This window comes from Podarcis cretensis (genome assembly GCF_951804945.1).
Source record: "Podarcis cretensis genome assembly, chromosome: 3".
In the NCBI taxonomy this organism is placed as follows: domain Eukaryota; kingdom Metazoa; phylum Chordata; class Lepidosauria; order Squamata; family Lacertidae; genus Podarcis; species Podarcis cretensis.
The window spans coordinates 1,477,001-1,504,922 of record NC_137172.1 but is presented as its reverse complement, the minus strand read 5'-3'; the positions used below and the strand labels follow the sequence as shown (position 1 = coordinate 1,504,922).

At 49.2% G+C, this 27,922-nt stretch overlaps 1 protein-coding gene across 2 annotated transcripts in view; it reads left to right on the top strand.

The window, feature by feature from the left end:
- SELENOI (selenoprotein I) overlaps positions 1-27,025 on the top strand; it is a 54,122-nt gene extending 27,097 nt beyond the window's left edge. For both annotated transcript variants that reach the window (XM_079968891.1, XM_079968890.1), the window contains exons 2-10: positions 3,117-3,185; positions 4,049-4,157; positions 6,312-6,386; positions 7,534-7,796; positions 14,624-14,732; positions 16,170-16,218; positions 17,678-17,858; positions 19,932-20,114; positions 22,491-27,025. In XM_079968891.1, the coding sequence (XP_079825017.1) occupies positions 3,117-3,185; positions 4,049-4,157; positions 6,312-6,386; positions 7,534-7,796; positions 14,624-14,732; positions 16,170-16,218; positions 17,678-17,858; positions 19,932-20,114; positions 22,491-22,613 (1,161 nt within the window). In that variant the 3' untranslated portion in view covers positions 22,614-27,025. The remainder of the gene's footprint in view (positions 1-3,116; positions 3,186-4,048; positions 4,158-6,311; positions 6,387-7,533; positions 7,797-14,623; positions 14,733-16,169; positions 16,219-17,677; positions 17,859-19,931; positions 20,115-22,490) is intronic.
- Positions 27,026-27,922: the final 897 nt, after the last annotated feature.

The window sequence follows — 27,922 nt, the reverse complement described above, 5'->3', positions numbered from 1 at the left end:
TTTCCTGGCTAGTCTGGGCCATTCCTTTGAAATGGTAAATACCTATTGATACACAAAAGATGCTCATTTGGCAGGTCTGGTTAGGGGTTAACAGAAATTTGCCAGACCAACTGGAAGGATTTGCAAGTGAAAGAGCTATTGGGAAAGGTTTTCCAAGATGAACAGAGATGGTTTTGGGATTGCTTATCCCAAATAACCAAATGAAGTGTAATTTTCTCAGGGAATATTTCCTAAATTTTGAAGCCCAAACTGCCTCACAGGGTTGTCGTGTGGGTTAAATGAAGGGAGAACCATGCAATCCACTTTTAGCTCCGTGGAGAAAAAGGTGGACTATAAATAAATAAAGTTTGTAAGTAATAACCAACAAAATAAACTCCCAAGCACAGAGTTTGCTGGTGGTGCTGAATACCTGGGTATACAAACAGCTTTAAGGCCCTAACCCAGCCTTTGCCAACCTGCTGTTGACGGCAACTTTCCTGCTACCTGGGGCTGATGGGAGTTGTAGGCAAAAACAGCCGGTTGGCAAAGGAGGTCCTCGCCTCTCCTTCCTTTACCTGCAGAAAAGAATAGATTTGGGAAGAGAGCTTTGCTCATCTGGAGGTATGAAGCCAACGAGAGCAAAACCTTTTGGCTTTGCAGATGGGATGCCAAATGTTTGACAGGTTGCCTTCTGGTGTTCTGGTGCTGCTTGTCTGCCACAGCTCAAGGCGCAATGTTTGCAGCCCTTCCTGCAGGGCCAAAATACTGGGTTTACTACAGTGCAGGCAAAGCAGTCGTCTAGAGCAGTGTTTCCCAACCTTGTGCCTCCAGCTGTTTTTGGACTACAATTCCCATCATCCCTTGCCACTGGTCTTGCTAGTCAGGGATGATGGGAGTTGTAGTTCAAAAACAGCTGGAGGCACAAGGTTGGGAAACACTGGTCTAAAGCAGTGTTTCCCAACCTTGTGCCTCCAGCTGTTTTTGGACTACAATTCCCATCATCCCTTGCCACTGGTCTTGCTAGTCAGGGATGATGGGAGTTGTAGTTCAAAAACAGCTGGAGGCACAAGGTTGGGAAACACTGGTCTAGAGTGATCTCTTCCACTGACTCCAAATGCTCCGGAGCAGCCTTTCCCGACTTCCGCAAGAAGGATAGAGATAATGGGATTTGAACAAATCTGCCAAGTACCCCCCTGCCATTAACTGAAATCTCATTACCTCCTAAATCGCTTGGTAGTGCCGTCCTTGGAGACGGAATGGAGCTGGTGAATCAGGTGCCAGGGAGGCTGGCCGGACGCCACTCCGGAGACCCAGCGGTGTAGCAAGGCGTCACTCGCCCTGCCGGCCTGAAGCAGGCAGCACAGCAAAACTGACCTTCTGACTGACGTTGCCCATTTCTCAAGCGCTTCTGGGGGACGACATGACATTTGAGAGGGAGGGCGGTTGGAAGCAGAGAGAGAAGCTCCATCATCTGGAATAATTATATTGCAGCACCTTGGTGTGTTTGTTCTTATTGTCGTATCCGACTCTTCGTGACCCCATGGACCAGAGCACGCCAGGCCCTCCTGTCTTCCACTGCCTCCCGCAGTTTGGTCAAACTCATGTTCGTACCTTCAAGAACACTGTCCCACCACCTCGTCCTCCGTCGTCCCCTTCTCCTTGTGCCCTCCATCTTTCCCAACATCAGGGTCTTTTCCAGGGGGTCTTCTCTTCTCATGAGGTGGCCAAAGTCTTGGAGCCTCAGCTTCAGGATCTGTCCTTCCAGTGAGCACTCAGGGCTGATTTCCTTCAGAATGGAGAGGTTTGATCTTCTTGCAGTCCATGGGACTCTCAAGAGTCTCCTCCAGCACCAGAATTCAAAAGCATCCATTCTTCAGCGATCAGCCTTCTTTATGGTCCAGCTCTCACTTGGTGTGTTTAGGAGACTTCTAACGTGCAGTTGTATGTGGCTGAGCTTCTGGCCTGTGGACGCAGGTTGCGCCAGAATTCTCTCCTGACAGCAACCTCTGCCAAGCTGTTGGGCGTGTGCCCTTGGCACCCTGAACCACCGCAGTGGAAGAATTGCCCTCTCCTCGCATGCTTTATCTCAGCTTTCTCTAACCTGGTGCCCTCCCGTTCTTTTGGAATACGGCTCCCATCAGCGCCAGCCAGCCTGGCTGTGTTGGCCTGGGCTCTTGGGAATTGTCATTTGAGGGCACCAGGTTGGGGAAAGTGCATTTCTCACTATAAGGTCATAAGAGCCTGCTGGATCAGGCCAGTTCCCTAGGAGTGGGGAGTCTGCCGTCGTAATGCTTGCTTTCCCCATTAACGTTTTGGGGACAGCCTGATCCCTGCATAGATCCAAGAGTGCCTTATTAGACAGCCTGTTCCCTCCAGCTGCATCCTGCCTTGAAACTCGGATCGGAAGCAGACGTGGCATTGCCACCTACCGTGTTTTCCCTCTGTCCCACCCCTTGCGTTGCTTACCATCTAGCCCAGTGGTTCCCAAAACGGGCAGTATCACCCACCCATCCTTTTTGGGGGGGACGGGACAGTGGGATTACCTGGGGGGTTGCTAAGATGTGGGGAGGGGGGACTGGAGGTATAAAAGACGTATCAGACTCTTAAAACCTGGTGTCACTACATCAAGTTATTTTTATTATTTATATAATTCCTATTCCACCCTTTGCCTGAGGACCACAGGCCATTTTACGATATAAATAAGGAAGCAAAAACAATAACCCTCGCTCTCACAATCTTTGTTCTTTATTAAATTTCATCCATTTTGTTGAATTAATTAAATAGTTTCAATTGGATTTTGAATAAGTGTGCAGCTAATTGTTCCTGGGTGGGTTTTCATCGGGTTATTGCCTTCCTCGGGGAGTTGTGCAAACCCCTATCCTGAATAAGACCTCCTATAGAACAGGGTGCACTGGGGATGAGTTCGGTCGCTCGAAAACGTTCGGAAACTGCTGCTCCAGCCTGATCGTTCTGGAGAACTCAAAAGCTTGCCGGCAACCTTTATGCCATTTTGGTTGGCCTGATAAATACACATTTAGGTCTTTCTCTGTAGCTCTTGCTGGTGGGCTTTCTAGAGAATCTTGCTGGGTTAGAAAATCTCCAGCCTAACCTCTCTCTCCTCTCTGTTTCTTTCACAGTACAGTGCTGTGGACAACAATCCCCTCTCCCTCTACGTCATGCATCCCTTCTGGAACACGGTGGTCAAGGTGAGTTGGCCCCCCTGCCTCCCTCCATGCCCTGTTGAGTGCGCTTTCTGTGCTTGAAGTGGGCCTGTTGGCATCCCTGTCAGTGGAGAAGTTGCCAGTCCCCTTTTCTGGCTGGCGTGGCCTCTTGCCTGTTCTGGTCTGTGACTCATGCAGGAGCTGCTTCTCCTTCTCTTTGAGCGAGGCTTAATTGTCCAGAGATGCACAAGCTACACTCATGGCCTGGACTCCTTTTTGTTTTGCCGCACGAAGGATAAGCAAGAAAGACGAACATCACCCTAACTCTCTCTTTTTTTTTAATAGATTTTATTAAAGTTTTAAAGGTTACAAAAGGAAAAATAGAAAAAGTTAAACAAACAGAACACAATAATAAACAAAAGGAAGAAGAAAAAAGAACACACAAATCCAACCTTTACATAACTTTCTTTCCTTTGCTTATTTCCTTGACCTCCTCACGCCTCCCTTTTTTGTATTCTAGTTCAATTAGATATTTCAGCAAATCCTTTCCATCCTTGTTATTATCCTAAAAAAATTAACTTGATATACTATATTTTTACATTCTCCTCTTTCACTAATTACCAATCATTTTTACTTAATCCTTTATAACATTTCTGCTGAAACCACATAGCTTCATTCCAACATCCTTCTAACATTCCTTAATTTTACAATGTTTCTGTAGATAAACTTTAAATTTCTTCCAATCTTCTTCCACCAACTTCTTCTCCTTGGTCTCGGATGAACATCACCCTAACTCTCAAGGAGAGTCTCTTTCTCCTCCTGCCTAAGCGTCACAGAGGGGGCTCGACTGTACATGGCTAATCAATTAATGTGGATTTTCTGCATGTGTTTTTGATGCTTTCTCACAGATTTTCCCCATGTGGCTGGCCCCAAACTTGATAACGTTTAGTGGCTTCCTGCTCCTTGTCTTCAACTTCTTCCTCATGGCATACTGTGACCCTGACTTTTATGCATCTGGTAAGACAGTTTTTCTTTAAAGAGGAACAGCAAAAGCTGCACACACATTTACAGGCATGAAAGTGATATGAGCTGAGATGGTGCGTGTTCTTCACTCTGTCTCTGCACATTGATGGCATCTTGACTTCCTTGTTTCTACGGTGACACACTCAAATGTCAGTTCTGGACTGCGGGGGGGGGGGGGGAATGGCCCACGACTGTCTCGTCACCCCACACATCTAAAGGGGAGCAGAGTATTGTGTGTGCCTAAAGGCAGCCAAGGGACGCGGGTGGCGCTGTGAGTTAAACCACAGAGCCTAGGACTTGCCGATCAGAAGGTCAGCGGTTCGAATCCCCACGACGGGATGAGCTCCCGTTGCTCGGTCCCTGCTCCTGCCAACCTAGCAGTTCAAAAGCACGTCATAGTGCAAGTAGATAAATAGATACCACTCTGGCAGGAAGGTAAACGGCGTTTCCGTGCACTGCTCTGGTTTGCCAGAAGCGGCTTAGTCCTGCTGGCCACATGACCCAGAAGCTGTACTGGCTCCCTTGGCCAGTAAAGCGAGATGAGCGCTGCAACCCCAGAGTCGGCCACGACTGGACCTAGTGGTCAGGGGTCCCTTTACCTTTAAAGGCGGCCAACACTGCTGGGTACCTTAGGAACGGCTACTGCTCTTGCGCTCAAATCCTGCTTGCAGGTTTCCCATAACGGCCATCTGGTCGGCCAGTGTGAGAACCGGGCACTGGACTGGATGAGCCGTTGACCAGATCCAGAAAGCTGTTCTTACGAGGGGGCACCAAGTTGGGAGAGGCCGCCTTGAACTGCTGCCATAGTCCTAGCCCCCGTCATTGCAGGGGGTTGGGCTAGATGTCCCTTTGGGTCCCTTTGACTCTACAGCTCTAGGATTCTTCCCACATCGGCTGGGAATGCCAGGGTGGTACCCTATGCCTAGGGAGTTGCCTTCCAGCCTTGGAAACCTGGCAGCTGGGAGAGGGCCTTGGTGGCAAACCTCTTTACAACCTGGGTGATAAGCTCCAGGACTCTGCCCTTGACTGAAATGAGCAGGGAGTTGTCAGTTTGCAGAGGTGATGATCACCAGTTATCTGATGACCTTGATCTTTCTGTCGAAACCCTACCTGGAGTGTTGTGGTCCTGTATTGAGCCTTCCCTATCCTTCCTGGAAGTGTCACCTGTTCTTTGGCCTCTGAGCATCATTGGTCATCCCACAAGTTGGTGAGGCTTGATTGACAACAACGACCTTTAACGCCGGTAGAGATTCAGCGAGTGCCTTCTGTTGCAACATTTAAACCCCTGCCCCAAACTTAACTGCCAGGCCGAGGCAGGCAATTAAGAAGACATCCTTCGGCAGTGGTTAATTGGTGTCTGTTTTAAACCTCTTATTGCAAGGTGTTAATGGTTTTATTGTGCTGCAAACAGCTTTGATATATTCTGTTCTACAACAGTATACAAATATTATTATAAATAAAACAAATATAAGTCCCATCTCCTGCTGGCTGCTCCTGTTGTTGCTGCTGCTACTGCTTTGTGTGGCCTCCTCCTCGCCCTTCACAGGGACATCTCGGCGAATCGTCCCAATAAATTTTCCTGGATAGTCCTTGCAGCATCTCTCTGGCATGTTTCCAGTTAACCTGTTTATTGGCCTGACCTTCATTTCCAATGCCTCTTCAGTCTTGGGCAGGGATCATGCCCCTCCCTGTATATCCTATGCCAGGGGTCAGCAAACTTTTTCAGCAGGGGGCCAGTCCACTGTCCCTCAGACCTTGTAGGGGGCCGAGGCCTGGATCCAGACCAGTCGCCTTCTAAATCTGGCCCGCGGACGATCCAGGAATCAGCGTGTTTTTACATGAGTAGAATGTGTCCTTTTATTTAAAATGCATCTCTGGGTTATTTGTGGGGCATAGGAATTCGTTCATTTTTTTCTCCAAAATATAGCCTGGCCTCCCCACAAGATCTGAGGGACAGTGGACCAGCCCCTGCTGAAAAAGTTTGCTGACCCCTGTGGGCCTGGGTCTTCAGATGAAGGGTGGCATACAAATATAATATATAATAATAACAATAATGATTATAATAACGATTGTGCAGTCAATAATGATTGTGCAGCAAACATGTCCCTAGAGGTTGTGTTGACTCTCAAAATGATTTTCTTTCCACAGCACCCGATCAGCAGCACGTTCCGAACAAAGTGTGGGTCATGGTGGGCCTCCTCAATTTCATGGCTTACACGCTAGGTAAAAGCTGGTTCTTTACTGTATCTTTGTGTCTGTGTAAGAGGCGGTAGAAAGGGGTGTGGGTGGTGCTGTGGGTTAAGCCACAGATCCTAGGACTTGCCGATCAGAAGGTTGACGGTTCCACTCCCCATGACTGAGTGAGCTCCCGTTGCTCGGTCCCTGCTCCTGCCAACCTAGTAGTTCAAAAGCACGTCAAAGTGCTCTGATTCGCCAGAAGCAGCTTAGTCATGCTGGCCACATGACCCGGAAACTGTACGCCGGTTCCCTCAGCCAATAAAGTGAGATGAGCGCCGCAACCCCAGAATCGGCAACGACTGGACCTAACGGTCAGGGGTCCCTTTACCTTTAAGAGGCAGTAGAAGGGGGTATTTGCGACAGTGGTCTCAGCAGTCGTAGGGGCCAAACGACTTACATGCAGGAGCCCCCTTCCGTCACCACGGTGTTCATAGCCCTGCTCTAAGAATGGGTGCTTGCAAGAGGACTCTCTGCTTTCCCCTTCGTACTGAAGCTGCTTTTAAAAGCACACCTTGAAAGAAGACTCTGCTCAGTCAGAGGTGGCCAGGGGTTCATCTTCCTTGACTCTTTAAGTGATGCTTTTTAAAAAAAATATTTTCCCCCTTTATATTTCCCCCAGGGGACCCCCCCCCAACAAAAAAATCATTATGAAAACCTCATCCATGAACACTGCAGCTTACAACAGCATATATGTGTTAAATATATTCTTATTAACCGATCCACAAGCTCTAACTATAAATCTTTGGGACTAGGCTTTGGTTTTCTGGAGTCCTTGTGAATGAAAGAAATCCCCACCGTTCCCCAACAAAGGTCTCTTTGTGCTTTGTTCCCCTTGCCCGTCTCAATTTGTGGGTCAGTTTCTCCGTAAGGGCATCGTGCCACCCTCTCTTGTACCAAGCATTCACGTTCACGCCTCCTAAGCCCTCACAGAACATGGCCGTAAGAGAAATCCCGTTAGCGGTTTATCCACCCTACCCCTGATCTATGGCCCTCCGACAGATCAATACAGATTCTTTCACACAAGCTCTGGCTTTGGGGCTTGTGCCTCTCCTCCCAGCCAGCCACTGGGACTGCAGGGGGTTGACCCGTGCCTCTGACCCCCCCTCCTTTCCTTATCCCCCCCCCCTTCTAGATGGCGTGGATGGCAAGCAGGCCCGGCGCACGCAGTCCAGCACCCCTCTGGGAGAGCTCTTTGACCACGGCCTGGACAGCTGGGCCTGCATGTTCTTCGTGGTGACGGTCTACTCCACCTTTGGCCGGGGCCCCAACGGCGTCAGCGTCTTCGTCCTCTACATCCTCCTGTGGGTGGTCCTGTTCTCCTTCATCCTCTCCCACTGGGAGAAGTACAACACGGGGGTTCTCTTCTTGCCCTGGGGGTACGACATCAGCCAGGTGGTAAGTGCGGCGCTTCCTGACCCTCCGGCTCCCTCTTCCCACTTTTGCTTTATTCCATTTACAGTGGTACCTTGGTTCTCAAACTCAATCCGTTCGACTCCTGGAACCATTCGAAAACCAAGGCACGGCTTCCGATTGGCTGCAGGAGCTTCCTACGCTCAATCAGAAGATGTGTTAGACGTTCGGCTTCCAAAAAATGTTAGAAAATCAGAACAGGCACTGTTTGTGGTGTTCGGGAGCCAAAATATATGAGTACCAAAGTGTTCGAGAACCAGTGGCGTAGCGTGGGGGGTGCAGGGGGGGCCAGCCACACCGGGCGCAACATCTCGGGGTTAGGGTTAGGGATAGGGTTAGGGGGCGCAAATTACTTGCCTTGCCCTGGGTGCTGACAACCCACGCTACGCCACTGTCGAGAACCAAGGTATGACTGTATAGGCTGCCTTTTCCTCCCAAGGAAGTCAAGATTGTGCGCATAGCTCTCCTGCTCCCCATTTTGCTTTGGGGTTTTTTAGGTTTCAGAAAGTTTACAAATTTGATAGGTATTTTCCCAAATCACATTCATTTCGGATTTGACTTCCCCTCCACCCCCTCCGTGGTTTTCCCTTGTTTTCTAAATTTTTTGCATGTTATGGTTGTTATGTGTCCTAACTTCTCCATAATATTCTCAAACAAATATTTCGTCGATGTTCTTCATTCAAATCCTACCTGTGTTTTTACATGTTTACAGTCATGCTTTAACTATTCAACAAAAGGCTTCCAGTCCTTCTTACAGCCTGCCACTTCTAGCTCTCCTGCTCCCCGTTTTACCCCACAAGAACTCTGTGAGTTATAGTTTGGCTGAGAGGCAGCGATTGGCCCCCAGAGTCACACCCAGTGGAAGGATTTGAACCCAGGTCCTAGTCCAGCACTCTAACCACTACACCACAGTGGCTGCCTATAACCTTTATCTGCATGTGGATTTGCTTTTATTGGTTTGTTTTTCATGTGCTGTTTTATTCTGACAGTTGAGTATTTTTATTTTTTGGTGTTGTGAAGCCCATTGTGGGGAAGGCAGAGAAAGACTTAAAACCTCAGTTTCATATTGCTACTGCTTGGTCCTCTTACATAGGGCTATGTTTAAAACTTGTCATTGAGGTTTTCATACCTTTCTTTAACATCAGCAGTCAGGAGCGCTTCAGCTCTGTTTTTGAGTGTCTGCCCTGTTTTTGAGTTTGTTTGAAACTTAAAACCTCAATTTCTTATAACTACTGCTTGATTCTCTTAAATAGGGCTATGTTTGAAGCTTGTCATTGAGGTTTTCATACCTTTTTTGTAAACTCGAGGAAGCGTCTCAGCCCTGCTCTTGACTTTGTTTGATATCACTTAAAATCATTTAAGGTTTATAATTTCTTTATTTCCAGGAAACTGATTAGTTCAGTGAAACGAGCTTTGTAGCCGGCATCTCGTAGAGTCTTTGTTTAATTCTAGGTTAACTTTTCCTTAATTTTTTTATTTTTGTTATTTAATTCAGTTCTATAGTCGGTTACTTCTGGTTTCAGGGACTTTCACGGCAATTCTTTTGTTTTGTGTAACATTGTGGGGAAGGGGCTCGTTTGAGAGGCAGAGGGTGGAAAAGAAACACTTAGCTACTTGAAAACAAGCTCCAGGAAAAAAAACCTCTGGCCTGGCTTGCAGGGCTGTGTAGTTATTTCGCCTCCAAGGATGCCTTTCTGCAGTCAGAGTGGGTGGAGTGGGGTGGAGTGTTTTTCACAGCAGCACAGAACGCCTCCTCTTAAGGAGGGTTGCCTTGGGCTAGTCAGTGTGACAACAGAATTTCACTGCTGGGAAAGACTAACGATCTGCCCCAGGCCAGCTTGAGCGAGCCATGCCTGGAAATGGCAGACTGTTCCCCTCCAAAGATTTCAAAACGGTCTTGGAAACCTTTGGAACTCCCTGCCTATTGATGCTGGCAGGCACCCTCACTGTATTATTTCTGGCACCTGCTAAAAAAAAATCCTTGTTTAGACAAGCCTGCCCAGATGTTTAGAAAACTGATGTGGATTTTAACCAGGTTTTAGTATTTTAATTTTTTGTATGTTTTAAAATGTTTCCCCCTCTTTTTGTAAACCACATTGGGGTTTTTTTTTCCCTTTTGTTTGCAACCAAGTGGTGTATAAATTTTTATGAAATAAATGAAAACAAAACATTGTGGGTGAAAGTTACAGCGGAGGAGTGCAAGAAGGTCTCTTGCAAGGAATTGCAGTGTTGAGTCAGATGGGTAGCGCTAGGAGGGACCGAACTGCAAAACAACAGGGCTGCAACATTTTATGGGGCAATTGATTTCCCAACAATTTGCATCAGTTTTTTATCTGTGCCAGTGATAAGCCAGGCAGCTGAGGAAAGGAAGCCAATTTCAAAAGCTGCCAGGCAAGAGACAACATCTTGGAAAGGCTGTTCTGCCTTCCTTCCACCGCAACACAGCAGTCGCTTCTCAGATGGTGCCTGCTGTGACATCTGAGGTTTCCCCCCTTCCTTCCTGCTGCTCCACATTTTAATAGATGAGTCTGTCAGCCAAAGTAGTCAACATTCATCCACTAAGATCTGCAGAGTCCTCTCTGACTTAATTACTTGGCAGACGTCATTGCCTTGGAGGGGGGAGGAAGGGGGTCATGTGTTCTGCCAGCCACCAGCATCTCAGTCAGCTGCGCTCACGAGAAGAAATTGCTGGATCAGATCAGTGGCCCATCTAGTCCAGCTTCCTGTTCTCACAGTGGTTGACCAGATAATAATAATAAATTTTCTTTATACCCCGTCCTCCCCGGCCAGAGCCGGGCTCAGGGCAGCTAACACCAATAAAATAAAATCACAGTAAAAACATAATACCGGGGGGGGGGGGAGAGAGGGAGAGAAAAAACCCCAAATTAAAATACAGGTTAAAATGCAATTTAAAATGCAGCCTCATTTTAAAATAGCTGATAAATCAAGACCATAAAGGGAGGGCAACTTAAGGGTCAGACCGAGTCCAGACCAAAGGCCAGGCGGAACAGCTCCGTCTTGCAGGCCCTGCGGAAAGATGTCAAGTCCTGCAGGGCCCTGGTCTCTTGGGACAGAGCGTTCCACCACGTCTGGGCCACAGCCGAAAAAGCCCTGGCTCTGGTTGAGGCCAGCCTAACCTCCCTGTGGCCCGGGACCTCCAAGATGTTTTTGTTTGAAGACCATAAGGTCCTCCATAGGACATACCAGGAGAGGCAATCCCATAGGTACAAGGTACAAGGGTCCTAGGCCGTATAGGGCTTTAAAGGTGAAAACCAGCACCTTAAACCTGACCCTGTACTCCACCGGGAGCCAGTGCAGTTGGTAAAGCACTGGATGAATGTGATCCCGTGGTAAGGAGCCTCGCCGCGGCATTCTGCACCCGCTGGAGTTTCTGGGTCAGCTTCAAGATGCTTGTGGGAAACCAGCGAACAGGACCTTAGCATGACTGGAGGCCGAGCAGAGCCATCCTGGCTAGTCCCCATTGCTAGCCGCCTTAATGGGTTTGCCCAGTCCTCTTTGAACCATTGCTGCCTCCCGTGATCATCTGCAGGTGTGCAGCTTCTGCCTTCTCTCCCTCTTGGCAGGAAAAATACCTCTGGGCAATCATTTCCCGGCTGTCCTCCCCCTCCCCTCCCCAGCCCATGGCCCTGGATCGCTTTCTGAACAGCCGCTCACCACGCTGGAGCCTCGGAAGGGCCCTTTGCCCCCGGATGTTTGCCGCCTCACACAGCCGGTTTTGTTGACTTGGACTTGGCTGAGCATAGACCTCTGTGCAATGCTGTCCCGTAAATTGCACTGGGGGGAGAAGGGGGGGTTGTACCTGCGTTGGTCAATAGATTTTGCAGGTGGGAACATAAGACTCTTGGGGCAAATTTCGTTCCTGAATCAAAAGGGAAGAAGCAGCTTGACGTGTCCCTCTTCCTGTCCACCTTTGGTTGTGTGTTTTTGAGACCGTTCATAGTTAAATTATCCTCCCACAAGAGGCAAGGATGGCCACCAACTTGGATGGCTTTGAAAGAGGATGAGGCCAATTCATGGAGGAGGAGAGGGCTATTGATAGCTCTGTTCTGGAGGCAGCAGTGCTTCCAAATACCAGTTCCTGAGAACTGCAAAAGTTGTTGTTGTTAATAATAATAATAATAATAATAATAATAATAATAATTTATTTATACCACGCCCATCTGGCTGGGCTTCCCCAGCCACTCTGGGCGGCTTCCAACAAAATATTAAAATACTGTAATACATCAAACATTAAAAGCTTCCCTAAACAGGGCTGCCTTCATATGTCTTCTAAAAGTCTGGTAGTTGTTGTTCTCTTTGACATCTGGTGGGAGGGCGTTCCACAGGGCGGGCGCCACCACCGAGAAGGCCCTCTGCCTGCTTCCCTGCAACTTGGCTTCTCGCAACGAGGGAACTGCCAGAAGGCCCTCTTTGGAGCTGGACCTCAGTGTCTGGGTAGAACGATGGGGTGGAGACGCTCCTTCAGATATACTGGGAGGGGAGAGTGTGCTGTGGTGCCCCTGGTCTTGCTTGCAGATAGATTTCCCTTTGGAGCAGGCACAGGCAAACCCAACCCTCCAGATGTTTTGAGACGTCAACTCCTGCCTATGCCTGCTTTGGAGCATCTCACTGGCCCCTGTGAGAAGAGGACTCTGGACCAGATGGGCCTGTTTGGGCCTGATCCAACAAAACTCTTATTATGTTCTTAAGACTTTTGTGAATTCAGATCCCTCCCTCTCTCATGGGAGTTACCATATTTTTCTGTCTATAAGAAGCCCCCATGTATAAGACGCCCCCTATTTTGGGGGACTCAGATTTAAGAAAATGGGGGGGGGGAGATGCATCCTTGTATAAGACACCCCCTAATTTCTGACATTATTTTTTAGGGGGAAAACCTAGTCTTATACATGGAAAAATACGGTAACTTTTACAGGCTGTGCAAATTGCCCATGGGACTTATCCCCCACAGGGCGCTAATACTTGGGACTCAAATCCCTTCTAAGCAGGAAGACATTTACGCCTTTCTTGGAGGTTTTTAAGCAGAGGTTGGAGGGCCATCTGTCAGGGATGCTGTGCTTCCATTGCAAGGGGTTGGACTAGATGACCCTCGGGGTCCCTTCCAGCTCTATGATCTCTTCCTTCAAAAAGCTCAGGACCAATATATTCTTTTAAAAAACAATATTTATTAAATTTCCCATTTTAACATTCCAATCAAATCACATAATATATTCCGACTTATACAAATTATTCAATAATTAAGCAATCCAAATTTTAACATTCCAATCAAATCACATAATATATTCCGACTTATACAAATTATTCAATAATTAAGCAATCCAAATTTTATGCCAATTTTTTCAGGGAGACTTCACCATGCTCTGAGGTCGGAGGGGATCTGATCATCACATACATCTACTGCTTACCATATCCATTTCCGATGGTTCCCATAAGTCGTTCTGATGTTAATCCTCATTATTTTCCACAACCTCTGAGTTCTTCCAACAAGCGAGATAAATCAAACAATATGTTTCTGTGTGGTTTTATGTCCAGGATTCCCCTATATAGGTTCGCAGCGTCTCTTCACAGGCTGGTATTTCTGCCAAATCAGTCCAAGAATCCTCCCATTACATGCAGATGCAGATGTCCAGTCCATTCTGTCCAGATAAAATCCAATCAAGGCATCCACCCCATACTTTTCCCAAACCAGTTGTCATTCAAACGCTAGCTTTTCCAGGGAAGGGTTTTAGTTAAAAATACAAAAATAGAATATTGAAGACTCACCACCCCCGCTCAGGACCAATATAAGTGGTTTTTATCTGCCCCTCCCATGAGGTCAGGGACGCAGAGCCTAGGACTTGCTGATCAGAAGGTCAGCAGTTCGAATCCTCGTGACAGGGTGAGCTCCCGTTGCTCAGACCCAGCTCCTGCCCACCTAGCAGTTTGAAAGCATGTCCAAGTGCAAGTAGATAAATAGGTACCACTCCAGCGGGAAGGTAAACGGCGTTTCCGTGCGCTGCTTAGTCATGCTGGCCACATGACCCGGAAGCTGTACGCTGGCTCCCTCGGACAGTAAAGCGAGATGAGCGCCGCAACCCCAGAGTCGGACCTAATGGTCAGGGGGTCCCTTTACCTTTTTTACCCATGAGGTCGCCAGGGAGTGCGCTTTGTGACTGAGCAGAGATTTGAATCCTAGTTTCCTGCCCCACTTTCTCCCCTCTATGTCTGGTGGTGGAAAGTGGGCTGAATCAGGTTACAAACAACCTCTTACCAAAAGCAAAAACTGAAAGGAGCGGTTGGCTGGTTCCTAGCAACTTTATAAATAAGCATGTGTCTGTCTGCCTGTTCAGAGACCACTTCACGTCGTGTGGCCGGTCTTTGCAAGAGCAAACCTGTGATACAGACCAGTACAATCCCCATCTTCCAGCTGAGGCTGCGGGTGACTCTCCCAGCCGTGGCGAAGCTGGCATCCTCAAGATTTTTCAGGCTTCAGCTCCCACCAGGCTCAGCTGCCACATCCCAGGGGAGCTTCAAGCTGGGCAGGTTTGTGGTTCTGCTGTTTGCAACCAGCAGTTGCCCCTGGGAATGCATTTGTAGGGACAGGGTGGGATGGAGAGGGGGAAATGGCTTTGCAAAGTCTGTTTTTCCACCCCAGGGGCATAAGCCTGGGCTCCTTTGGGCAGTGTCATAACTTGGCTAAGAGCTTTGTGATCGCTAAGCCATTCTATCCAAACACCAGCTGGCCGGATGAGTCTTTCCAGATGCTGCAGTTCTGCCTCTCTCTCTCTCTCTCTCTCTCTCTGATTACTTTTCAGACCATTTCCATCGTGTACATTGTGACGTCTATTGTGGGAGTGGAGGCCTGGTACAATCCTTTCCTCTTCAATTTCTTGTATAGAGACCTATTCACTGCAATGATCTTTGGTAAGGAGCTTCCTCTGAAAGCCTGTATTTTAAAATTTCCTAATATACAGTGCCATAATCCCATGTTCGCCTTTCTATGTTTTCTTTTGTTTGCCATGTGCTTCCCCCAAACCTTCTTTGGAGTACACAAACTGGGTCACAATTAGGAACTGCTTGCTCCAGAATTTTAGACCCTATTTAAGATCAATGAGGTATTCTAGATTTGTGGATAGTGGCAAGATTTCATTGAGGCCTGTCTGGGGCAAATTTGTTGTATAATTACAATGTTAGTAAAATATCTGCCTAGCTTTTCATTTGCTGTTTGCTTTTTCTTGGTCTTTCATCTTAAGGTCCTGGGTAAGGTTACATGGAGTGTGTATTGCAGGGGGTTGGATTAGGTCAGGCATCCCCAAACTCGGCCCTCCAGCTGTTTTAGGACTACAACTCCCATCATTCCTAGCTAACAGGACCAGTGGCCAGGGATGATGGGAATTGTAGTCCCAAAACAGCTGGAGGGCCGAGTTTGCCTGAACTAGATGACCCATGGGGGTTTCTTCCAACTCTGATTCCTATAAACTAAAATGCAAAATAATGAATAAGGCACAAAGCATAAAATGATGATGATTTTATTTGTACCCTGCTCATCTGGCTGGGTTTCCCCAGCCACTTTGGGCTGCTCCCAACAGAATATTAAAAGCACAATAAAACATCAAACATTAAAAACTTCCCTGAACAGGGCTGCCTTCAGATGTCTTCTAAAAGTCAGATAGTTGCTTATTTCCTTGATATATAATGGAAGAGCATTCCACAGGGTGGGAGCCACTACCGAGAAGGCCCTCTGCCTGGTTCCCTGTAACTTGGCTTCTCACAGGGAGGGAACCTCGGAAGTCAAACATAATCCTTTCCGGAAAGACGTTCAACTTCCAAAACTTTCGAATTCTGAGGCGCAGCTTCCGATTGGCTGACAGCTAGGCTTTTTTGCAGATCGGAAGCTGCGTCGGACATTAGGCTTCCAAGGAACGTTCAAAAACCAGAGCACTTCTGGGTTTTCAACATTCAGGAACCAAAACATTCGAAAACGGAGCGGTTCAAGAACTGAGGTTCCACTGCATTTATTTTTATAGCCTGCCTTTTAGTCCTCAAGGCAACTCACCACTGCACGGTGGTCCTGGTGAATGCACAACACGCTGAGTCTTAACAGAACAGAAGGAAGCAAATGCATTCTTCCATGAATGATAGAAATGGCCAGCACTGCAGGATATGCAGCCAGCCCAGCAAAAGCTTCCTTCTTCACCAGCAGCTGCTCCCCCCTTTTCGGAGACACTCGCATTCCCCTGCCTCAGGTTGCTGTTACAAATCTGAGTGAGGGTTGTGGAACAGGCTTTGCTGTGTGGCAGCGTCTGTCTTTGTGTGAAGGGAAACACATGTCGTAACCCGGCCCTCCTCTCTCTCCCTTAGGTTGCGCGCTGACTGTGACCCTCCCCATGAGCCTGCTGAACTACTACAAGTAAGTCCTGTCTGAGGTCGGTTGTCAGCGCCCCATGGGGTCAGTTCTGCTGGGGTGTCAGCGCCACTCAGTGTCTCCCCAGTGGGGAGAGTTTTTAGAAAACAAAGTGGGCACGAGTGATGCCAGGGGCAAGCCTTTGCTTTTGAGACTATGGAGCAGAGAGATTGGATGGGCCCTCTCTCTCAACCAGCTGGGCCAGGCCTCTTGGACAAAGCCAGGCCTCCTAAATGTATTTCATTTTATTTATTTTGAGGATTTTGTGCCCCGCTTTTCAGCCAGGAAGGCTCCCATAGTGGCTTAAAGGTAAAGGGACACCTGACCATTAGGTCCAGTCGTGGCCGACTCTGGGGTTGCGGCGCTCATCTGGCTTTACTGGCCGAGGGAGCCGGCGTACAACTTCCAGGTCATGTGGCCAGCATGACTAAGCTGCTTCTGGCAAACCAGAGCAGCGCACGGAAACGCCGTTTACCTTCCTGCCAGAGTGGTATCTATTTATCTACTTCCACTATGACGTGCTTCTGAACTGCTAGGTTGGCAGGAGCAGGGACCGAGCAACGGGAGCTCATCCCGTCGTGGGGATTCGAACCGCTGACCTTCTGATCAGCAAGTCCTAGGCTCTGTGGTTTAACCCACAGCGCCACCCGCGTCCCCACAGAGTAGCTTACATACTATCAAAATGAGACTGTCTCGCAGAATTATACTGCCCTCCCAAAAAACCCACGACACGCAAGGAGAAAGGGACAGGGAGGGAAGAGGAAAAGGAAAACTGAGGCACCGAATTCTAAATAGTTGTTCCTCTAATGACCAGCTGGCCCAGTTCAGGGGCAGGAGGTGCCCAGTGGAGGAAATGGACCTCTGGAGAAGCTGGTGGAATGAGCCCTGCTGCTTCTATCTCTCCCACTGAGGCAGCCCGAGGCACCAGCTGCCCCAGGTGACCTTTGAGGGGAGAGGAGGCCTGATGGGGCTGGTCTGATCCCGATGGGGGGGCTCTGCTTCTCAGCCCCAATCTTCCTTTTGCTGGCCACACTTCAGCCTTGCAGACAAGACCCCGTTGGAAGAACTATATCAGGTTCTGCCTCCTTCAGAGTTAGTCTGATGGTACTCCCAGCTGCCTTTCAAGACCCACCCCCCTTTTGAAAAAATTTTTTATTAAAAGACTCGTATACTGCTGTTTCATTTTAAAAAATCAAAGCGGTACCGTACATAGCTAAAAGAGGACATCAGTTAACCATTGTGGAAGGATGCATTTGTGATTGCCTGGCAGGATAGAAAAGTTTTCAGCAGATGTTTAAAAGTTGGCACAGAAGGCCCCTGCTCAGTCTCCAGTGGCAGAGAGTTCCACAGGACTGGGCGGGTGACACTAAAGGCTCAGGTTTTTGTTGTCCAACGAGCCTCACCAACTCTTGACCAGCAACGCTCCTGCAGGCAACCTTTTGCTGACGCCTCTCCCGCCTTTCAGAGCCTACAGAAGCAACACCCTGAAGCACCACTCCTTCTATGAGGTGATGCTGCCCTTCCTCTCGCCGGTCCTCCTCTTCATCCTCTGCACCATTTGGATCTTCCACTCACCGACGCAGATCCTGGAGACCCAGCCCCGCCTCTTCTACTTCATGGTCGGCACGGCCTTCGCCAACATTTCCGTAAGTTCCTTCTGCTGCAGAGACGCGTGCGCAGAGGGGCTTGGCGGGGCAGGAGCCTTTGCCTCGGGGTGTGGCCCTCCAGCCCTCTTTACCCGGCCCTCAGCAATCTCCCTTGGCCACGCTCCCTTCTGGCCCTGTTCCACACCCCTCCTCCAATGGTGAGATGCACGCGTCGAAACCTCTGGCTTCCATGTGGCTGGACTCTAACCTCCTTGCGCAAGAGTTCACCCAGGAGGCTGCTTTGCCCTGCATGTGCCACTGATTTGATCAATGGAATGGGCACTGCTAGAGGCGCCACATGAGACCCACAGAGCACTGAGGGCGGCGGCACCTAACCTTAGGAACTCCCTGCCTGTTGATATCAAGCAGCACCGTCACTGTACTTTTCGGCACCTGCTAAAAATATTATTGTTTAGACAAGCCTACCTGGATGATAGGCAGGTGGATGTGATTTTTCAACTGTTTCAGTATTTTAAGTTGTTGTTTTTTAAAGCGTTGATGTATTCCCCCCCCCCCCCCGATTTTACAGTTTCAGGTTACGCTTCGCGGCGACCCGGAATTAACGGAACATGTTACTTCCGGGTTTCACCGCATGCGCAGACGCTCAAAATGACGTCATGCGCATGCACAGAAGCGGTGAATTGCCACCCACGCAGTCGCGGTTTGCGTTCTACTCAGGATGCGAATGGGGCTCCGGAACGGATCCCGTTCGCATCCAGAGGTACCACTGTATTGGTCTATCTTTTTGTAAACCAACCACTTTGAGGTCTGTCCCACCCCCACCCCCCAAATCAAGCAGTGTCTAATTTTTATGAAATACATAGATAAGAGCCATGTGGTGCAATGGCCCCTGGAAGGCTGTCTGCTGATGATCATAGGATAATAGACTCAGAAAACTGTAGAGTTGGAAGGGACCATGAGCACCATCTAGTCTAACGCCCCTGCAATTCAATAATCTTTTTGCGCAACGTGGGGATTGAACCACCCTGAGATTAAGAGTCCCATACTCTGCCCACTGAACTGCTGTGAATCTTTTGTAAAAAATTTAATTTAATTTCTTTTTTTGACAAAGTAATAATCATACATAAATAAGAATAAAAATGTGCACCCACCACCACCAAGACCATTCCATTGTAACTATCCAACCTCCCAAAATTTCAACACCTCTTGCAATGGTTTGACCCCTTTCCATTTTAACAGTGCAAATTCTACAAACACCCTCCATATTTCCTCAAAATCATTTCTCCTGCATATTCCCCATCTTATTTTAACAGCACATGTTAAGTTATCATTCATAGCTATATTCCAGACCTCTTTATACCATTCTTCCATTTTATATTCCCCTTTACCTTCCACTTCCCAGCTACAATAATTCATGTAGCTGTCAATAAATTTGTGAGCAAGTGCCTGCAAACCTTCCAACCTCTCGTAAATTCAAAATAATGCTACCTCTGGACTTTCGGTCAGCTTTAACCCCGTGATTTCTGTTATCTCTTTGCCAAAACAAATCCCTTTGCCAAATCCCCTTGCGAAAACAAATGTGAATCTATTTAAGGAAGAAGCTTTTTTAGGAAAAGCCAGCCCCTCTTTTTTTTTTTTTAAAGGAAAAAACTTCCATATCTCTGGTCTAACTTTTCAGGTTCCCTGAACTGGGGAGTTAGCTCAAGGGGCAAGGAGGAGAGCCTCAAAGCCAGGAGGGTCCCAAAGTCCCCTTGCCGACGATATGGATTTGCTTGTGCAGAAAGCATCTCCATGCCAGCAGGGGTTTGCATTTTGGGCTGCCTGCCCTCCAACGTTGCCCTTGGATTCCTGCCCATGTGTGGGACTGAGTCTCTGTTACAGAGGATCCTTCCGTGCTGCAGCAGTAGAGTTCTGCCAGAACCCCTAGAGCGGTGCCTCTGGAGCAGTGAAGTTCTAGAGCGGCTCCCTCAGCGGTGCTCCAGGAAATGGATTGGATGGATTGGAGCGGCTGTTGGTGGAGCAGTGCCTTGCCTTGGAGGGCAGGCCGGTGCTGGGGGGACCTCTCCTCCCTTCCTGGTCCTTCCTTACCAGCTGTTCCTCCTCTCCCCCCAGTGCCGCCTGATCGTCTGCCAGATGAGCAGCACCCGCTGCCAGCCTCTCAACTGGCTGCTCTTCCCGCTGGCCCTGGTCATCTTCGTGGTGCTGACGGGCGTCTTGCCGGAGTGCGAAACCTTCCTCCTCTACCTGCTCACCACCTTCATCACCGTGGCGCACATCCATTATGGAGTCGGCGTGGTAAGTGATCCCGTGGCACGTGTGTGTGTGGCAAAGGTAAAGGGACCCCTGACCATTAGGTCCAGTTGTGGACGACTCTGGGGTTGCGGCGCTCATCTCGCTTTATTGGCCGAGGGAACCAGCGTACAGCTTCCGGATCATGTGGCCAGCATGACTAAGCCGCTTCTGGCGAACCAGAGCAGTGCACGGAAACGCCATTTACCTTCCCGCCAGAGTGGTGCCTATTTATCTACTTGCACTTTGATGTGCTTTTGAACTGCTAGGTTGGCAGGAGCAGGGACCGAGCAATGGGAGCTCACTTTGTGCTTTTGAACTGCTAGGTTGGCAGGAGCAATGGGAGCTCACCCCATCGCGGGGATTCGAACTGCTGACCTTCTGATCAGCAAGTCCCAGGCTCTGTGGTTTAACCCACAGCGCCACCCGTGTCCTGTTTGGCACAGAGCACCCTGCAAAGGATCCTCAGCGCCACCCTTGCCTGCTGCAGTTTGCCGCAGAGCCCAGCCAAAGCCTCCCATCTCTTCTCGGCGGCCTGGGCTCACCTGAGGTTTGCTCTCCAGAATGAGCCACTGCTTTAGAGGACTTGCAGCAGCGGCGCCTCTGAGGCAGGCTGAGCTGGGGGCTGGCCTCATCTGCTGTGGCAGCCCTTCAGCTGAGCCTCGACAAAGGACCCGGTGCTGGTTTGGCAGGCAGAGGTCAAAATGCTGCCAGAGTCTCGACGTTTCTGCCGCAACAGACCCTGGGTGGCTTCACCTCTAGACTCAGCCCATCTTCTTTTTTTCTTTTCAATTGTTTAATATATAATAATTATTATAAATTTATTTATACCCCGCACTTCTGGCTGGGTTTCCCCTGTCACTCTGGGCGGCTTCCAACAAAATGGTAAAATACAACAGTCGGTCAAGCATTAAAAGCTTCCCTAAACAGGGCTGCCTTCAGATGTCTTCTAAAAGTCAAATAGTTGTTGTTCTCTTTGACATCTGATGGGAGGGCATTCCACAGGGCAGGTGCCACCACCGAGAAGGCCCTCTGCCTGGTTCCCTGTAACCTCACTTCTCACAGTGAGAGAACCGTCAGAAGGCCCTCAGCGCTGGACCTCAGTGTCCAGGCAGAATGATAGGGGTGGAGACGCTCCTTCAGGTTTTATTGGGTTTTACATTTTTGACATAATCACATCTGACAAAATAAATTACCACTTATCCCCTGCCCCCCGACTTCCCCTTCTGGTTTATAACATATTAACTTCTTCTGCTTGCTGTCTTATCCCTTCTTCTTAGCAGTTGAGCAAGAGGGAGGGAAGATCGTAGAAGTGTTAGAATGGGCTGTGGGCCTGATCCAGCAGCCTCTTCCTACATTCTGTGTTCTCGGCACTTTCCAAGTGGGAAAGGTTTGGGAGCCACTGATCCAGCTCCAACCATCTCCTCCTCAACGATGTTGCCTCTGCCCCAGGCCCTTTCCATTTTGCAGGCAAGGCAAAGGGAAGGCTATAAAGGAGGAGGACGCACGTTCACAGCGAAACTCCCAACATCGGCCCCTTACCTTAGACTTCCTGCCCATGTAGTTCTGGGCCAACCAATCTGAATCCATCGCTTTCATATTGGCTAGAATCTGCCCCTAGGAGGGAAAAGGGAGAGGAAGGATGATGCCCTCCTCCCTCCTTGGGGAAAAGCCCCCAAGAGCCGCACACACGCTCTGTGCGCTCTTTAAAGGGAGCGCGGCTCTTGGGGGAGCCTTAGCCATACGCAGCCTCTCCCGGGCAGGGGGTGAAGGCTCTCCTTGCCCGGGAGAGGCTGCGCGCGGCCAAGCAAGAAGCCAGGACAGCTAGTGGGATCGCAGCGATCCGCTGGCTGTCCTGGCTTCTTGTTTAGCCGCGCGCAGCCTCCGCAGGGGCTATCCCATAAGCCAGAACAGCGGCTCTGTCCCTTCCCCCACCTCCCAGAAAAGCCCCCAAGAGCCATGTTCCCTTTAAAGAGCTCGCAGCTCTTGAGGGAGGTGGAGGGGAAGCCAGTAGGCCTGCTTACACTGAAGCCAGGAGGGCAAGAGGGATCAGTGCACACCATTCCCGCTTGCTCTCCTGGCTTCAGGATTAGCCCCACAAAACCTCCTGTGCAAAGATGGAGGGGCGCTCCCTCTTAGCTCAGGATGCTTTGGGTTGCTTTCTTATTTCTTGTTTTCCTCCCCTAAAAACTAGGTGTGTCTTATGGTCCGGTGCGTCTCATAGAGCGAAAAATACGGTATATGTAGAACTTGAAGGCAGGCAGAGGAGAAGGAAGGATGGGGCTTGGAGGGGAGGGGACCACGGTCAGGGGTCTGCTTTCCTGCAACAACACTCCCCTCACCTTGCCCGTTCTCTCTACCTCTGCTTTCTCCCCCTCCTAGGTGAGCCAGCTGAGCAAGCACTTCAACATCCGCCCCTTCTCGCTACGAAAGCCCAGCTCCGATTGACTAGACGTGGAGGCGGGAGAGAAGAAATCCGGCCCACCGCCTGCAGGGGCTCTGTGAACGCAGCCCCCCCCCCCTGTAAATACACTTCAGCCATCACCACGGAACTAAAATTTGACCCACTTTGGGTGGCAACGAAGCCTGGCAGCCTTGCAGAGGGACGGACCCTTCTTGCACCGCCTCTCTCACGGATGCGCAGGTGGCTGGGCAGGGGCTGAACCACCGCGAACATGTCCTGAACCAGCATGATGCTTTCAGACCAAGCATGGGTCCATGCCACCCAGAACTCTCCAGGGAGACACCCAAAAAACCACAGACGGGCGCCAGGGGCATCTCTGAAGCCACACAATTGCTGCAACACATCTTCAGGTTACGCTGAGGGCAGCGTGGCCCACTCTCCGTGGACCCAGCCACGCAAGAGGGGTTTTTTGTGTGTGGCTAGAACGAATCAGCTGCTTTAAATAAGGGGCCTGGGTGGCGGTAATCACACAGTGAAAACACGACTATTCTATGCAGGTTATATTATCCCTCCATTCACTTCCTCCTCTCCTCCCACCCACCCTGTCTCCACTCAACAGAGGAGGAGCCTGCCTTCCAGCCCACCCTGTCTGAGCTGCTCTGGAGAGCAAAGCTGCAAAACCTCCTTCACCTTTCCGGCAGGATTACGTTGCAGCAAGCGGCACTCTTCTGTGGGATAACCTTTGGGGTGGGGGACGGAGACCAGCCGTTTCCAAGAACTGTTTTGTCAGGCGTATAACCCTTCCGTGCGGGTCCATTCCAAGTAGCTCTGCTTCCCCCTAGAGGAAATAATCAAGATCTCCTTTCATCGAAACGACAAACGAACTCGGTGTTCGCCTCCATGCCTGGCTCTAGTAGATGAAGGTGGCTTTCCTCTGTGTTTGTTCCCCAATTGGAAATGTTGTGTTCAGCCATCCTAACCCTGCTTGAACTGTGTGGTGGTGAAGTCTGCGCCGATTCCCCCTCCCTTCTTCTGTTTAATTTCATGAACAAGCCTTGTGTTTGGGGTGGGTACGCCTGTGCGTCCTGGTATGAAGAGGGCAGCCGAAACCCAACTTTTTTGGAACAGTGGCACCCGGAGGAGACCCAAGCACAGCAAAGGATGTTCCTACGTGATTCCGAGAGCAGGGGCTGCTTATGGCTTCTGCTCCTAAAATGAGAGGGGGCGACCCGCTCTTGTGGATGACACATTCCACTCTGGGGAGAGAGAGAAATGGGAATTGTGAAATGACTATTTAACCTTTCTTTTTGTAGGCTTAAATCATTATGTCAACAAGCAATGTGAAAATCCAGGAGCCAGTGCTCTTTTCTGCCTCCAGCCCCTTGTAAATAGATCCTTTCCTTTTTCTGTTTTCTTCCCACACTTTAAATGCCTTTTTAAATTTCTTTTGGTGTGTTAATGAGCAAGGGAGGAGCTTGTTCTGACCCTTAGTGAGGCACCTCTCAAAAAACCAGCAGGAAACAGCACTGGCCTCTGGGCATGGATGATGAAACAGAAACAGGTTCTCATTCTTCACTTGTTTGGTGAATGTTTTCATGGCTATAAAAGGTGAACCAGAGATGGGGATTGGGTAGGCTTTTCTCTCACTCACTCACTTTCTTTTTTAATTGAATGATTTTGCACAGAAAAAGTTGGGTGTACAGAGGAAATGAGACGTGCTTTGAATACTTGACACTATCACAGCCGAAATGAAATGCAGCAATCAGTTGATAATTTTGGTGCACTGAGTTTGACCCACCCCAGAGCCGGTTTCCAATTCTGGAGGCGGCTGAGTCAGAGGGAGGGTCTCCTTTATTTTGTGTGTGTGTGTGTGTGTGTGTGTGTGTGTTTGACTAATGAATCATTGTGAGAACATGTGTTCCTCTTTACTTTCTCTCTTTGCTTTGGAAACAGGGGTTCTCAAATTGACAGTAACTGGCGGCAAAATTGCACAGGCCCTGATGGCATAAGATGAGATGACGATAATGATGTGACTCACTAAATCATTCCTTGACGTGCTGCCTTGGAAACATCGTCCATGCTCCAAGGTGCATGTCCAGAGGAGGCCAGGCCAGCACTGAGTGGACGAAAGGACAAAAGGTGTTAACTTCCTGGCGTCTCCCAAGGCAGGCTTGGCTTGGCAGTCGCCTCTCAAAAGAAACCTGGTTCTGCTTCCCTTACCTATCTAGGCTTCTTGATAAGGAATCTGGTGCCTTAAGAAGATTTGCCTCAAGTTGAAGAAAAGGTCGGCTGTCTTAAGCAGAATGTTGGAAAAGTAGTTGTCCAAGTTAAAGGGAGTACAGCGTGGCACCTTCAGCTGCGGAAACGGGTTTAATTTCTGCTGTTTCGCCATCTTTATTGTTTGAAGCTCATTCGGCAATCTGGGAGGGACTCCGATGCACCATTTAACCATTATTATTTCTGTCTCGGGTTTTGGTGGCATCAGGGTTTTTTTGTGTTCATCTCAAATATTCTTCGAAATAAAGGTATTGCATGTTGAAGAGGTGAATGTGTGCCCACTGCCACTCTCAGCAGGTGATTGTAAAAACGCTTCAAGGAGTCCTCTCCGAACGCAAACCCGTCTTCTCCTTCCGATATTCCCTCTGCGATTGAAAGGGGCATCTGAGGCAGCGCTCGTGACACTTCCTTAAACTACTTGCTCCACATTTTGCAGTCCTTTGTCGCCGTCAGAAATCACTGCCCCGCGTTTTTGTACGTTCTGAGAGCAAAATCTTCCTTCCTCTGCCTTGATTCACTGCTGCTGCCTGTGTAGCTGCAGATGCGCTGCTGGTTGTCTCAACCTTTTAAGACGCAGTTCTCCGGAGGCGTGGGCAAAGGAGCTGCGGGGAGCGGCACAGCACCCCACCCCACCCCAAATCAGTGCCCTGCAATCCTGCAAGGTTCAGGCTTTGGTAGTAGCAACCTGTAGTCCAAGCAGTGATTTGCACAGAGACACCGCCAGCTTTCCCTGTTGCTCAGAAACTCCCTGGCAGGCAGAGAGGTCTAGATGTAGAAAGTCCCTGTGCTTTGCAGAAGCACCTCTCTTCCCCCACCCCAAGCCCAAATGCAGGCTTGAATAAGATGAATCGGAGCTGGATACAAACAGCTTGGCGGCTGAGTGACAGCTGGCCTTCAACCCAGGCTGCTCCTCGGCTGCCTCCCCCCCCCCCCCCGGCCTTGATTTCAGAGCAGGGTGTTCAGTGCATGAGTCTCCACTGCTGTGGGTGTGCGGGTCATGTGTGTGGGGCTGGGCAGCTACTCCAAAGTGCCATTTTCATTTGAAAAGCAACCCTTGGAAATAAGATATTTTGTGATAACTTAGAGCAGGGGTGGGGAACAATTGTGTGCCCCCCCCCCAATCTTGCTGGACTCCTGCTGCCATCAGCAGCAGCCAGCATTGTCTAGAGTGATGTGAGCAGGAGTCCAGCAAGATATGGGGGCCCCCAAGGTTTCTCGCCCCTAACTTAGATACTCCTGTTTGCAATCTCCCCACTAAACGGGCTTCGCTGCTATCTTGGATTGGTCTGTTTCTCTGCGTAGGACAGACACACGCCCTGCCGGTGTAGTTCAGGCCTTCGTCGCCTTCCCCATGCAGCAAGTTGGACAGCATCTTTGCGCCCCCTCCCCCAAGAATTGGAAATGGGGCTCTCGGTACAGAGCTCACCCCTTTAGACAGGACTCAAGAGCTCTCACCTGGAAGGCTTCAACAGCATACTTCAGATCTCTTGCGGTTGGGGAGGAAAGTAGCCGAAACCTTTTCTCTGCATTACAGCCTTACTCTGAAAATGCAGGCAATTGGGAACGGGGATGTACCATGCATGCATTTTGGACCAGTTTACCTTCTGGGTCTCTGTGGCCCTGGTGATTTTTCTTTTTTTAGAAGCTGAATTTTTAAGCTATCACGTGAAAGGTGAGGTTGGAATCCTCCCTTCTCTCCAATGTATTGCATTGTATTGGGGTAGGGGGGTCACATTTTGAATGAGTAGCCTTGCTCGCTGCTTCTTTTGTCCCCCACTAAATATGAGGGTGAATGTTCAGTCCCTTGGGCCTCGTTGGTGCTCTCTCTGCCAGGAAGGACCGTCCTCGGACAAAAGGGGGGGGCGGTCTCTCCGGCCGGTATTCTGCAAAGCACCGGTTGCGCCAGACTGCCAAGGGCTGGGTTGCGTCAAAGCAAACGGACTGTACAGATCATAATTATTATCAGCGAGAGAAAATTGCAATAGGAAACCTGTACATTTCTCGCGGCAGATTTCTCCGCCACCCCTTCTTCACGCTTCCATCAGGATTCATGTCTGTCTCATATGTACATTGTTTGAGGTTGACAGTCTTGCAAATGGATTTGGATTCCATTCCATGAAATGCTATTGGTGAATATTTATTGTATTTAAAAACGGAAACAACGCTTCAAAAAAAAAAAAAAAGAGAACCTATTATGAAATAAAACTTCAATTAAAAAATTTCCCATGCTTTTTAACATCTCTGTCTCCTCATCTCTGTGGGTGTTTCTGCTGTGGAAACAGTTTGGGGAGTGGGGTTGCTCTTGCAAATAGTGACTGGAAGCTAGCAAAAGAGCTGCAGCTTCTGCCACCATACCAGGCTGGCTGGGGAGAAAGATGGTGATGATGATGATGATGATGATGATGATGATGATGAGGAAACACCCTCCCATCAGATGTCAAAGAGATAAACAACTACCTGACATTTAGAAGACATCTGAAGGCAGCCCTGTTTAGGGAAGTTTTTAATGTGTGACATTTTAATGTATTTTTAATCTTTGTTGGAAGCTGCCCAGAGTGGCTGTGGAAACCCAGCCAGATGGGTGGGGTATAAATAATAATTATTTTTCCTTTTCCCCAGACCTGGACTCAAGGTCTTAATATTGTTTTAATTCTTCATAGAATTAAAACAATACAAGAAACAAATTTATAGATAATAAAAACAGCACTATTAAAAGCTTTCTCCTTTTAAAAAAAACAGTTCCCGAAGAAAGGCCTGTTGGAACAAGATCTCTTGACGGTGGAAAGACAAGGGAATTCCAAAGTTGCCCTGGGAACAGCCACCGAGGCATCCCTACCAAGTGAGCCTCCCCTGAAGATCTCAAAACTTGGGCTCGTTCATATGGGGGAAATACTGTTTCAGACGGCCTGGTCCTAAGCCACCAGGCAAGATCCTTGCTCCTGTTGTTTTCTGGGCTTGGGGGAAGACAGAGAGAGGGTGGCTCATAGCTTGTCTTGCTGCTTGGAAAGTGTTTGCCATCTCTGTGGCGTGTGTTCCCATAGCCCAATGGGAGCTTCAGGTGTTTTCACCTGAAGGAGCGTCTCCACCCCCATCGTTCAGCCCGGACACTGAGGTCCAGCTCCGAGGACCTTCT